The 14,775-nt window shown below is 38.9% G+C and overlaps 1 protein-coding gene across 1 annotated transcript; it reads left to right on the top strand.

Annotated features, from left to right (window-relative positions):
- The first annotated feature begins 8,061 nt into the window (after positions 1-8,061).
- Positions 8,062-12,637, top strand: LOC122638286 (hypersensitive-induced response protein 1-like). The gene is made up of 6 exons (XM_043831173.1): positions 8,062-8,085; positions 9,651-9,855; positions 11,241-11,361; positions 11,477-11,568; positions 11,736-11,832; positions 12,227-12,637. The coding sequence occupies exons 2-6, from the start codon at positions 9,667-9,669 to the stop codon at positions 12,586-12,588; spliced, it is 861 nt and encodes a 286-aa protein (XP_043687108.1). The 5' UTR covers positions 8,062-8,085; positions 9,651-9,666; the 3' UTR covers positions 12,589-12,637.
- The last annotated feature ends 2,138 nt before the right edge of the window (positions 12,638-14,775 follow it).

Raw genomic sequence — 14,775 nt, 5'->3', positions numbered from 1 at the left:
TGGTATGGTGCGGTACTGGTAATACGGTACAGTTCCGATTTCGGTATACGGTATCGGTTTAGAATTGACACCCTTACCGGCTCATGGAGTGGGTCGACTATACCACATGGAGTGTTCATGCCTTGGATTTGGGGACCCATCCATAACCCAGAAGCCATGTTTGGGAGGATGGAGGTCTGGATAGTTGTTTCCCTCAAACCTCCTTTAAATCCAATTACCACTGTAATTTGAACTGAGAAGAAGCCAAACTTTGAGTTTTTTATTTTTTTGAACAAACATTAGCATCATTACTCGTTATAAAACTGGTGTATCAACCAACATGTTTACCTTAGCTAGCTCCAGGATGGACTGAAATTTTGAAACTGTAAGCCATCAACAAACACCATAGCTGAAGAAACTGAAAGGGGCATTTCATCAAACAGTTGCTGATTGATGCCCTAATCAAAACCAATATTTGAAGAAACCTTGGTAAGACATTTGAGAGGATATTAATATTAACCAAACAAGGCAGAAGACCCAAGTGATCCCAATTTAAGAGTACTTGATGGAGGTGGCCAATATAATAGCCACATTAAAAATGGTTGTCATAGTGAAGTAGATTTCTGGGATCTCATGCAATTGATCCATAGAGAGACCTCTTCAAGCTCACTAGAGCCATGATACTGAACCTCAGGCAAGACAAAACTGTTCCACCAATATAAGATCGGTCAGGTATCGGGATCACCTTGTGCCGATACCGATCTGGATCGCCTGATATGGGCAAATCGATACCAATACCTTAAACTATGGGCAAGGAATTTTTATCACCTCCAATTCACTGCCCGCTCCAATTCCCTCCAATTCCTCACATAGGAGTAGAAATGACCACCCTACCCCACCTTGGGCAGTGTGTTCGGGCAGGGTGTAGGGTGGTCATTCCCATTCCCACTCCTATGTGAGGAATTGGAGGGAATTGGAGGTGATAACGATTTCTGGAGCTTGAGTCTCCATCAAGGTTAGAAAGAAGACAAAAAGCATATAAAAAGGATGAATGAGAATCTATCCACCGTGGTCCGTGGAGCTTCAGATGCATGCGGGAGGGTATCTTAGGGAATATACTAAAACCCTTTAGTGGTTTGTGAACCCTAGAATAATGTATTTTAAAAAATATAGCCTGCGCCCAGGAAAATATTTCCAGGCCCACTTCAGTCAAACTATCTTGGGTTGGGCTTCTTAGACATACAGTTTTATGTTAGGCCACGGTGGGGAATAAGATTAGGGGAAGGGATTCATGCACGGGAGATTCCTTTCATCGATAAATGCCCTTCAGATCCCAATCTAACTCATGCAATGATTGATATTACTTGCCCACGTTCTTTTGGATTCACTGATTATTTTTATCTCAACTCAGTCTAAGTGAACATATTATTTGCATCATCATCTAATCATGAGTTAAATCTCACCTTGACTACACTTTCACAACTTCAATTTGAAAAGGACTAACAAACAACATAGAAAAGCCCCAAATGTGGTGAGTAATAGATTAACTATTGACATGGGCCAATGTGATTCCCATCTATCTAATGACTAAGGCTGTGTTTGGTATGCGTTCTTGGAACGCATTATAGGCCGATTTTGTATTCACAGACGATAAAAACAACTATGTTTATCATTCAAGAATGCATTCTAAGAATGCACACCAAAGACAACCTAAATCATCCTTCCGACGTAACAAAATAACTATTCTTTTATATATAACACCCCCCCCCCCATATTGTGACGTTTTTGCCTTGCCTTGCGTATAGACACAGTATCAAGTTAGTGATTAGAACCAATATGAATAAGTGTCATTAATTAAAACTTTGACTAAACATATTGGATAAGGATTTGTATGACATTTGTGTAAGTAAAAGTGATTAAGGATTTAAGCAAGATCTATGTATTTTATTTGGGATGTCAGCATCAATTTTAAGTCACTTGTCATAATATTAAAAAAAAAATTACACTTGCCGTGTTTTTGGTGTTGTGTCACGGAAATTAGTCTCACATCGACTATGCCTAAATCATATAATGTCCATATAAGTGGTGGCCAAACTTCACATAAAATGACGGGTTCTGAATCTAAAAATGAAACTCGTGAACAAAATCAAATGGACTAAAATGTGACTACACCGGATAATATCGTGGTTGCGTATTCTAATATACTTATAACCCATGGAATGTGGCACTTTATTTGGTTTGTAGTGTCTTGATGTAAAAAAATCCTTTGGTGTGGTCCAATTTCTACAACTTGAGGTTCTTTCCCTTACAAGCTGCTACTGGACAGACAAGTTTATTTAGTCTCACTCATTGCAAGTGGTAGTCCCCATGTAGCAATGCGTGCAAGGTAGTATTATCATTAATAGGGGCCCACAATGATGACAAAAATGTGAGAGAAAATAAATTGAAAAAAATGCTTAAGGGAGTATGTTATATGGATACAATGAAGATTTTTTTTCCTTAAAACTCCACTTGGCTGTGAAGGAAGTTGAAGGATAGAGAAGTGAAATTTTCATACTTAATAAGGAAACTTGTGTACCACTTACTCAAATAACCTTTTCCCCTAAATAAAGGAAAATATTTTAGAGATCTTTCATTCTCTAGTTTTGCAGAACTAGAAAACTTTTGCTTTAAAAAACGATCACTTGAATTTAATAAAGGAAAAAAAAATATTGTCTGGTCATATAGCCCCTGCGCCTAGACACATGAATACACAAAATTACCATCCCACCTCTTGTGAAATAAAAAATACTATTCATGTATATACCCTTGAACGCACTCTCATTGGCTCCCGCGCTAGTGCAAGGGCTACACGACTAGGCAACGATTTCTTGCCTTTTAAGAAATTCTCAAAAATCTGTTTTTCGTATAAGTTTTCAACATATATAATGTCATATTCATTGGATTATGACATAATTGAAGGAGAGTTTTGTCTTTACGTTTTTAGAATTTTAGGATGACAGTGATTTAGAAAGAATCAAATTTTTATTGGTCGACCCCGTGATGAAAGTGATTTATAAAGCCATATTCATTGGATTATCACATTTTACATTCTAAGCTTACAACGATATGTTTTCATCATTGGGTAGAGTCAATTTCTTTTTTGTCAAAATTTTCTGTTATACTCAAATTCACCCATTGTTCTATCTATTAAATGCCAAACTAAAATGACATAAAAGCCCCTGCACCCCCTATTTGATGAAGTTGATGGGAGAATCTCCCGTGTACGAAATACCTTCTCCTTATTTATATGGTAGACTTGAACTAATTAATCGTACTTTTATACTAAAAAAAAAGTTTTTGTCTATTATGGTTAAATAGATTAAAGTAGAGTAAGCATTTCATTTCATGAAATTTTTATTATTAGGCATTTCGGGGTATGGGATTTTAGCCTTCCACTTGCAAGATCACCCGAACACGTGTCATGACATACCGCAACCTACCGGTTACGGTCTTCCTTCATTTGGGAAGGTAGATGCCATTCCCCAAGCTCCAAATAAATGGAGGTGAAATCAAATGAAAACTTTTATAGCCATTACCAATCATGATTGTGTAACTTCAAAATATTTTTAATCCTTTTTCTTTAATGACAAAATAAAATATATTAAATAATTACTTAGATAGAATGTATAGTGGATGTAGCTAGGTTAGTAGCTACTGCTATCAAAAAAGGATCCCCCTTAAAAGTATAGTAAATATCATGTCCTATATTGTTTATGTACAATAAGTCTTTTAATAGAGATCAAGGCCAAGGTTTAGAAGTTAGAGATGGAAGAAGATCAACGATCCGATGATTTGAGCACCGCACTTCTTTAATCTTCAACCCTAAATTCCTTGATAGGTCAACCCTTGAAATATTTCTAATCTTGTTATTAAATCATAGGACAGAGGATTGCCACTCTATTTGCGTGGAATGGAATCTCCCATGCCAAGTGAATAAGAGCACCGGAGAGGGCACCACACATTTTGTACATAAAGGGCCCACTCCCGTCCATCGTGGCCATCATTTTTCCTTAAATTTTACTTTATTTTGCAGCCAAATTCCATTAATTAAGGATTCCATTTGAAAAGTATGATGATTTCATATAAGAAGAATTTAAGATAAGGGAAGCAGTTTTCTGTCCGGGAGTGTGGCCTACACCAGCACTCCCATGTGTCTATCTCTCTCTTCTTTAAAATAAGGGGGCAGAGGTGTCTTTTCACATGGGAAGGAGAGAGATAGACTCATGGGAGTGCTGGCGTAGGCCACACTCCCGGACAGAGATCTTTTTCCCTTAAGATAATTACAGAATTATGTTACACAAAATTTCATTTGCTAGAGGGCTGACTCCAAAGAAATGGTCCCAAACTTTCCTTTTCCCATCAAGAAAATGGTCCCAAACTTTCCAAGATCCTTTCACTTTCCAATATCCATATGGGCAGGGAAAAGTCCAAGTTTACAGTGATAAGTCTCCCAAGGGGCTTTGGAGTTGGAATGTTCACCCTGTCCCCACGGGCCAATGTAAACCCACTATCTAGTATCCACATAGGGGCTAAGGACGAATAAGGCATGACAACCCACACAATACAAATATCAATTATTGCTACCGAGGAGGTGAATTAATTCATTGTAATCTTACTTTTTTGCCCTTAATTTCATTCTTAAAAGTTATTTAATGTAAAGTTAATCATGTCATTTCACATGGACAATGATAATGTTTGAAAATGACATAATGATAAGCCACTTTCAATCTATTTTGAAAAACCTTTTCTATCCATTATTAAAATAGCTTTTGAATATAAAACAAGGGGCAAAAACAATAAAATTATAACATGATTTTTCTCTTCTAGTATAACACAATAATTGCAAGATTTTTTTTTTTTTAAAAAAGAATGAAAACTGTAAGTCACTTTCATATTATTTTTGAAAACTCTTTTACCGAAAGGTTTTGTGCATGGCCTTGCATGGTGAATGGTCGCACCTTCAACCATTGGATAAGCATGATCGTGTACAATCCACGGCCCTCATCCCATCTAATGGTTGAAGGCATGATCGACATGTAGGCTGTGCACAACCTCTTCCCAACTTTTTTTTTTTTTTAACATCTAATTTACTTAACTTTTGGAAATAAGGTGAGCTATCGAAAGAAGGTCACATCATTTTTTTAATGAGAAATAAAAATATACTAAGACTAAGCAAAAAGAACTGAATTTAGATCCCCCATCATGCTTTCTCTATGCTACAGAATCTAAATTCCTAATTTCCTGGGCTATCTTCTTTACTCTTACTTTCATTTTTCATTTCTCACTTTTCATATCTCATTGTTTCATTTTTTCTCTTCATTCCTCTTACTTTCGTGTTCCTATGTAGATGTATTATCAGGGGTTCTTTTCCTCTTTGTACCCTCATTGCCCTTCTCAGAATTAGGAAATAAGCCTTCTTTCTCTAATATGAGAGGGGTTAATTAAACTAGGGGTAGGGTTGGCCATGCCTTGGATTTGGGGACCCATCCATAACCCAGAAGCCATGTTTGGGAAGATTGAGGGCAGGATAGTTGTTCCCCTCAAACCTCCTTCAAATCCAATTGCCACTGTAATTTGAGCTGAGAAGAAGCTAAACTTTGAGTTTTTTATTTTTTTGAACAAACATTAGCATCATTTACTTGTTATAAAACTGGTGTATCAACCAACATGTTTGCCTTAGCTAGCTCCAGGTTGGACTGAAAATTTTAAACTATAAGCCATTAACAAACACCATAGCTGAAGAAACTGAAAGGGGCATTTCATCAAACAGTTGCTGATTGATGCCCTAATAAAGACCAATATTTAAAGAAACCTTGGTAAGACATTTAAGAGGATATTAATATTAACCAAATAAGGCAAAAGACCCTAGTGATCCCAATTTAAGAGTACTTGATGGAGGTGGCCAATATAATAGCCACATTAAAAATAGTTGTCAGAGTGAAGTAGATTTCTGGGATCTCATGCAATTGATCCATAGAGAGACCTCTTCAAGCTCACTAGAGCCATGATACTGAAGCTCAGGCAAGACAAAACTGTTCCATCGATATAAGATCGGTCAGGTATCGGGATCACCTTATGCCGATACCGATCTGGATCGCCTGATATGGGCAAATTGATATCGATACCTTAAACCATGGGCAAGTGATGGTTCTGGAGCTTGAGTCTCCATCAAGGTTAGAAAGAAGACAAAAAGCATATAAAAAGGATGAATGAGCATCTCTATCCACCGTGGTCCGTGGAGCTTCAGATGCATGCGGGAGGGTATTTTAAGGAATATATTAAAACCCTTTAGTGGTTTGTGAACCCTGGAATAATGTATTTTCTTTCACCACGTGGTGAAAAAACACCTTTCTCCAAAAAGTTTGGGATTAAAGGGTTAAATGAGAGGAGAAATGCCAAGTGACTAAGGTGGGGATGGGAAGAGGAAAGCGGGAAAAAAGGAAATGTGAAAGAACCTTGTGAGCAAGTGCCTAACTCACTTGATAGTATGTTTGACCTCAAATTAGAAAAACCAAAGGGAGATCAATTGCAGCAAATTAATATTTGCCCATAAAGAAACAAAGCAGATAATGAAAATAAACAATGATAGTGAGAGCCATTTCAAAACCCTCGCACTCCTCGGCTAAAAATAGAGGTAGGAGAGACAGAAAACAAGCTATGATGGTGAGAGCCATAGGAGGGCAGACTTAAAAAATGGACATTCACCACTTTGGTGGTTACAACTCCATTCAACACTCCACTTTGAATTTAACTCGTCTCCAGGGAGCCCAGCATGCCCAGGGTGCTACCAACCGTTGTGATGTGTCGCACACATCCCTAGGCATGCATCGAGATGTATGCGGTACAACTCAACCACTGGATGCCCCTGGCAGTACCCTAGGCGCTGGGCTCCTTGGTTAAGACAATGGGCATTCTTGGCTTTTTTTTTTTTTTTTTTTTTTTTTTTTCCAGTTTTAAACAATTTAAATTGCAAACTAAACTGATTATTCGATTTCACTTTTAAAATATAATTTTTTATTAAAGTGTTAAACAGTTCGATTTAGCAGTAAATTTCGGTTCTAAATTCACATCTAATTTAGCAATAATTCCTTTTTCTTTTTGAAAAATTTCTTAAATCCACTTAAATAAGAATGAAAATTACACAATTGGTTACTACTCATGCCACGCAAGATTAAAATAAAAGCAAACTTTCAAATTGCTCCAGTCTCATTTAATTATTTCGAAAAGGGAGGTAGTTTTCTGTCCGGGAGTGTGGCCTACGCCAGCACTCCTATGTGTCTATCTCTCTCCTCCTCAAAACAAGGGGGCAGCGGTGTCTTTTCACATATGGAGGAGAGAGATAGACTCATGGGAGTGTTGGCGTAAGCCACACTCCCGAACAAAGCACACTCCTAGACAGAGTTCTTTTTTTCTTTCAAATTATGAAATCTGATGAAAGTACATTTTACGTGGTTGATGTTTCATCCAATGGTGCGAATTCAAGTAGAAAGAGAAATAAACTAAAAAAACCAACGGTGTTTCCTCGAACTTGCACAATTGGATAATTTTGAAAGTTTGTTTTTATTTTATTCTTGCATGACAATACTTACCAAACGGTTTTTAGGATGATTTTTCAATTTCTCAAAACAGGAAAACATCAAAAATTGTTTCTCAAAAGGTTATCAGGCGAGCCCTAATTTTCTTGTAATTTCCGTTCTTATCTAAGTAAATCTAAATTGTCACTCTTTTTATTATAGGTTTTTTTTTTTTTTTTTTAATATTCTACTTAAAGGTTGGATTTGATTTCATTAAATAAAAAGTTTGAAATTCACATTCAATGTAGCAGTATTTTTTCCCCTTTTTTTCACTCTGATTTCGGCGAATCAGATCACTCAAAAGTTGGGTTTTCCTTTCGTGTACTTTCTTCCTCTGCGTTGAAAGTCGGCTATGATTATAAAAACCACATCTTTTGCTTCGACTCTAGGTTTTCATTGAGTTTTGTTCTTGTTTCCCACATTTTTTTGGGTTCTATTGGATTGGATCCTTCAGCTTTTCCATAAGTTTCTCGCACTCAGACCTGCTCAAGTTAGTTTTTCTCCTCTACTTCTTGTTTCTGTGGCTTAATTTTCTTCTACTTGTAATTATTTTTGGTACTGCAATCGGAAATTGAAGCTGGATATGCGAGAGAATTCTTTATTTAATTTCATCGGATAATTTCCTTTTAGTTTTTGCTGTTGTTCACTTGTTCTTTTTGTTTTATTTCTGTTTAAAATTTAGAAAATTTTTTTTCCGATCTTTCTGACCTTCTTCTCTCGAATCTCAGAGAGACAACTTGTTCCTGTATTTAATGGGCTGATGGGGATTCGTTTGTGTGTCCACAATTTTTGAGTTTTGTGCTTATAGTTGATTTTTGAACTGAAGCATTTGGCAATGTTATCGTTGAGTTAATTTCGTAATGAAATTTATAATTTTCAGCTTCGATTCTGTTGCTTATGTTCATGTTTTTTAGCTGATTTATCAAAACCTCAGGGTCTATGGTAATGGTCGTTGACCCTGCCGGTTTGGGAAAAAAAAATTCTGCCATTTTCCATGGTTGTATCCCTCTTATCTTATCATAATTCAAAATAAAAAAGAAATCCATGTGGTTGGTGGTAACACCTTTAAATATTCTTCTTTCTTTAGTTACTTATTATATTCCCCCTCCCCCCTCCTCTCTTCTTCCTATTATTATTTCTGACCTTCTTATTGGCTTGTTTTGTTGGTGAACCTCATTTTCAAGTACGTGCAAAGATGCTTATTATGGTTTGATTCTGTGTAGAAATTTCATTCGGTCCTTATTGATTCCATCTCTTTGTTCAATTTTTTTTCTGAATATTTCATTCAATCTTTTAAATGTAGCCGACCCCAGGTAGTCAGGTTGAGGCTTAGTTGGGTTGAATTTAATTGATTGTTGTGCTACTCTGTCCATGTCGTTTAGATTGAAGCAGTTGGTATCCATAACTCTTCCCCCACATAGATCAAGTCCCTAGTCATGATTGATGATATTGATTATTTATACATATGGGTTACTGGTTCAAAAAGAACTCCTCTTTCCTGTCTCATGATCTTCAAGGTTGGTGCTATTGTAGTATTTGACCTGAATTTGTTATGACTTCATCCTAAAGCTCCACTCATTCTGCTGCTAGATGACATTTAGGGTGTTTAATTATAAGTATATAATTTAAAAAAAAAAAATTCTCTTTGAGGTTGGAGTTCAGCAGTGTTTGCCTGGAACTTCACATGGAGATGATCAGAGTTCCCTGTCTTTCTACTTTCTTATAATTTTTTTTGGGAAGGAGGGGGGGGGGGGTTTCAAATGCAATTTGAATTCATTCCCACTTATGTTGCTGATTAAGCATTGGTAATGCATCCTTGGTTCTTTCTCCTCTGTTTTGTTCTCAATTGATCTTTTTGGTCTTTCTCAGCTGGTAAGAGTCAAATATGGGACAAGCACTTTGCTGTACAATTTTTTTTGGGAAGGGGAGGGGGGGGGGGGTTTCGAATGCAATTTGAATTCATTCTCACTTATGTTTCTGATTAAGCACTGGTAATGCATCCTTGGTTCTTTCTCCTCTGTTTTGTTCTCAATTGATCTCTTTGGTCTTTCTCAGCTGGTAAGAGTCAAATATGGGACAAGCACTTTGCTGTATTCAAGTAGATCAGTCAAACGTGGCCATCAAAGAGACTTTTGGAAAGTTTGATGATGTGCTTGAGCCTGGCTGTCATTTCTTGCCTTGGTGTCTGGGGAGTCAGATAGCTGGGCACCTTTCATTGCGGGTGCAGCAACTTGATGTTCGATGTGAAACAAAGACTAAGGTTTCCCTCCACTTTCCTAAAATTTCCAGATTAAACATTGTGGTAGTTATATTATTATATTATACTTTCTTGTTTCCTCTCCCCCCCCCCCCACCTCTCTCATAAGGTTATTTCTTGTTAATATTCCAAACTGGATACATTTTAGTAGATTTAAAAAGGAAAAGTAAATTTTTTGGATAAATTATAAATAAAAGTTACTATTCTCTTCTATTTCATTTTAATGTTGTAACATTTCATGCTAAGTGTAGCACTGCATCGAGAAGGATTTGAAATTAAATCCAGGATTAAAAGCTTACGTACAGTCTGTTCTTTTCCTTAAATTAAACCTAGTATTCTCTTCCAGTCCATCTTTATGTTGTAACATTCTCCTAGTTTGCATGTATGGGGACAAGGTAGTCAGGATTTTAAGGTGTATCACAGGGAGTTTGATTTAGTAGGTTGCAGCTTGAAAATTAGTATTCATCTAATAATTTGGATATGTGTTAAACACTGGGATGTCATGAATTGTATTCATTGAAGTTTTCTATGGGAGAAAATAGAATTCACAGCCTATGGTGTTGACTTATGCCAAACAAACAAAAACAAAGAAGAAAAGGAAATCTAGAAGCATCACCCATGAATACGTAGAGTGAATCTAGAAGCATAACCTATGAATCCATAGAGTCTCACTATATGGACAGGAATATGGCCACATTGTCTGGTTAGAAGATCCATGTTATACTGCATTCAACTTGAAACCACGGAACTGCTGGAATTGACTTTGTAAAAATTGTTTTATTTGTGCATGATTCTACCTGGAAGAATCTTTCATAAAAAATCTATAATGAATTATGAGAAACCTGTTTAACAGAAAGATGAATATTCCTTGCTCATTGTCAGATAATCACTTTTTCACCAACCTTGTGTGGGGCTAACAGATTTCATTTCCCATCTCATGGAAAACCAGTTTTGCTCTGCTTAGCCCTGTCCCCCTCACTAGATCCGGCTTGGTTGTTGATAGAGTGAATAGTTCTGCCATTTCTTGAAATCTATCTTCTGATTCTAAATCATGGTGTAGCATATATCCCCCCCCCCCTTTCCGGTCATGGACTCCGCTCTCCATGTTAACAGGGAAGATTGATTCTCCACTTTCAGATGGGTGTATCGATCCTTGGTCCTCGATTTCATCCTCCAATTGGCATAACAGCTTCTTTCTCCCAGTCCACTGCTATGGATTGAATTCATATTTTGTAATTAATTGGACATATCATATATTTTTCTGTCCTTGGTGCTTATAGAATTGCATGTATTTATTAGTTCTAACTCAATTATTCATTTTCTTTATGTTTCAAGATTTAACACTCTCAAGCTGTAGACTCTGGTCAGCATTATATATGTCTTTTCAGGATAATGTCTTTGTCACTGTGGTTGCATCTGTTCAATACCGCCCTTTGGCAGAGAAAGCATCTGATGCTTTCTATAAGCTCAGCAACACCAGGGCGCAGATCCAAGCATATGTTTTCGATGGTCTGAATGTGAAATTCTTAAATTTTCCTGAACTTTTTGAACAAAAAGTATTGTTGGTGCTTGAGAAACAACTAATACGCCTGAAAGTTAACAGAATTATCCCACTGTTTTTCAGTTATCAGGGCAAGCGTGCCAAAGTTGGAGTTGGATTCTGCCTTCGAGCAAAAGAATGAGATAGCAAAAGCTGTTGAAGATGAGCTTGAAAAGGTTATCTTTTGACTTTTATACTCTTTTTTTTTTTTGGGGGGGGGGGGGAGGTTGGAGGGGAAGGCCAGAGGGGTTTAAATAACCAGTATATTTGTTACGTTCTGTATGTTCTTTTGGAACCTACTAGATTTCTCAAACAAATTGTCATTTTATTTTGGATTGTACAGGCTATGTCAGCATATGGTTATGAGATTGTCCAGACACTTATTGTGGATATTGAACCAGACGAGCGTGTAAAGAGAGCAATGAATGAAATAAATGCAGGTAATTGTTTGAGGATTAAGGGCTGGCATGGTTTTCAAAGTTATATGCACCTATGCAGGATGAAAGACTAGGACCACCCTCATCTCTACTCCTGATTTCCTTCTTTATTCATAAAATCAAATGTGGGAATGGACCCAATAAAATAATCTCGATGTCTGACTGTTCCATCCATCGTATATCTCTGTGGCCAGTGATTATTTTACCAGCTAGCTTACCGATCAAATCAAATGGTGGGAAAAGGTATCCAGGGGTATTTATTTAAATACACTGGATGTCTCAGTGTAATTACACAAAGACACACTGATATTTTTTCTTATTCATACAATTGATCGGGTAAATCATCTGTATGATGCACTGATAGTCCTATATTATTAAATTTTGAATGCCAAAACAGCTGCTAGAATGAGGGTGGCAGCAAATGAGAAGGCTGAAGCAGAGAAGATATTGCAGATCAAGCGAGCTGAGGGAGATGCAGAGTCCAAGTATCTGTCAGGGCTTGGTGTAGCTCGCCAGCGCCAGGCCATTGTGGATGGATTGAGGGACAGTGTACTGGCCTTCTCTGTGAATGTGCCAGGGACAACAGCAAAGGATGTAATGGACATGGTACTTGTGACCCAATACTTTGATACAATGAAGGAGATTGGAGCATCATCAAAGTCTTCTGCTGTTTTCATACCTCATGGGCCCGGAGCTGTGAAGGACGTTGCTTCGCAGATTAGGGAAGGTCTTCTTCAGGGTAATGCCATTTCGGAGTAAAGGACATTACTTGGTGGTCTATGTTTCTGTTATAGTTAGCGGCTAAATCTCTATTAATTTCATCTTTGTTTCTGTTAAAACCTCTGTTAATTACATCCTTGTTGGTGTCAAAATGAATATTATTGGGGAACAATGAATTATCATGTAAATACAGATATACGATGACATATAGATCAGTACATATTGTATTGGGATTTTCTTACATGGTTATTGTTTTGGGTTGAGATGATATAAATATCTAGATTCAAAATTTCCAAATAAAAAGCTAAAAATTGTTGGAGTTTGTCTTCTGATGTTGGACCAGGGGTGACTAGCCAGCCTGGCCCGTATTGCACACTTAGTTGTGCTTTCTAAGCATTGGTGTTTAGTCTTGGATTTTCAATACTTTATTTTGCCGTTTGGTTAACTTCTCTGGGTTGTGAACCTCGACCTATGAATAAGGGATCTTGGGGTCTATCTATTCACAAAATTTCAACCCTTATCCGACATGCTATATGACACAACTAGCTATGTGGTTCATAGATTCCATGGTGAGCTAGCCTACAAAAACCACTCTCAATGAGTTGTATCATGTAAGTATTAGTTGATGAGACTCCTACCACTGCGGAGTCTAGGGAAGGCTACAATGTATGCAGCTTTATCTCTGTTTTGTGGAGAGATTATTTCCTGACTTGAACCTTTGACCACTTGATCACAATGGAGCAATTTTACCGTTGCATGAAGGTCCATCCTCTAGTCGCAGAATATGTAGCATAAGGTATGATCAAATTGGGCCCCAAATTTAACATATTTGATCAATATATGATGTCCTCTTCCCATTCAAAGGTTTGGATTTATACGATTAACATGCCATTTGTCAAAATTAGGGTTCAAGAATTGCTCTCCCCATCTACTTTGTTAGCTTGGACTTTATCACATCATATTGGCTGTATTCAAGTTTCAGACCCAAATCCTCTTGATATCTTGATAGTCTTAGATTTTTCAATGCTTTGTTTCTCCATTTCATCAATTTAGAGTGAGTGAAACTTCAAATGTGGGAAGGGCCTTGGGGGGATCTTTATCATCTCCATTTATCTGCCCCTCCATTTCCTCCATTTCATCTCCTAGGGGGGCAGAAATGACCATCCAACCCCTGTCAGAACACACTGCCCAGGCGGGGTCCACTTCCCTTTATTAGATGTGTTGCGTCAAGAAATCGTCGAGCGGTCCTGCGAGTGCCGTCACCTGCAAGTGGACCAAAGGGGTCAATCAGAGAGAACCGGTGTGGTCCCGGCCTAGGGCTCTCCGATGCCAAAGTTAGATCTCCTGGCGCAAATAGATGAATAGTGATTATTCAGTATGAGTTTAGATGTCCCCTATGGGGTTGTGTACCTTTGCCTTTTATAGTAGCATATGGCGGTGTGGAGAGTCCCCGTTTGATTGACGATTGTGCCGTTGAGTGGATAGAGGCCCTGGGTAACGGGGCTCTATCCTGATTGGCCATCTCCCCGCGGGAGGGAGTGTCCTGGTGGCATCAGGATCCTTGGTGGATAGATATCCGCGTGTGGTGATAACGTCCTTGGTGCTTGAATCCGTCTGGATGACGTGACCTCTAAGGGTCTAGAGTCCTAGTAGTGACATGAGTCTCAACGATACGATCGGGGTCGTAGATGGGTGGCCCCCACCTCAGGTGCCCATGATGCTGCGCCTGGGTGAGGCCGCGCCCTGGTGAGGAGGCCGCGCCTGGGTGAGGCCGCGCCTGGTGAGGCTGTGAGGAGGCCGCGCCTGGGTGAGGCCGCGCCCCTGGTGAGGAGGCCGCGCCTGGGTGAGGCCGCGCCTAGGTGAGGCCGTGAGGAGGCCGCGCCTGGGTGAGGCTGGGTGAGGCTGTGAGGAGGCCGCGCCCTGGTGAGGAGGCCGCGCCTGGGTGAGGCCGCGCCTAGGTGAGGCCGTGAGGAGGCCGCGCCTGGGTGAGGCCGCGCCTGGGTGAGGCTGTGAGGAGGCCGCGCCTGAGTAGTGGCCGCCCCCGAATGGTGCTGGGACTCCGGTTCGTTCCCCTTGGCTATGGGGAGGGTCGTCTATGACACGTGGCGGTCGTTGATTGGGCCTGTGAATATTGGATGTATCATTTGCCCCCCACTCTCTTGGGATAGGATGTCCAAGAGAGTAGGTGTCTTTGCATAGTGAGGGGTCCGCTGCGAATAGACTTTC

The sequence above is a fragment of the Telopea speciosissima genome, chromosome 8 (genome assembly GCF_018873765.1).
Source record: "Telopea speciosissima isolate NSW1024214 ecotype Mountain lineage chromosome 8, Tspe_v1, whole genome shotgun sequence".
In the NCBI taxonomy this organism is placed as follows: domain Eukaryota; kingdom Viridiplantae; phylum Streptophyta; class Magnoliopsida; order Proteales; family Proteaceae; genus Telopea; species Telopea speciosissima.
Note: the sequence above shows the minus strand (reverse complement) of the source record. Positions and strands in the feature narration are given on the sequence as shown.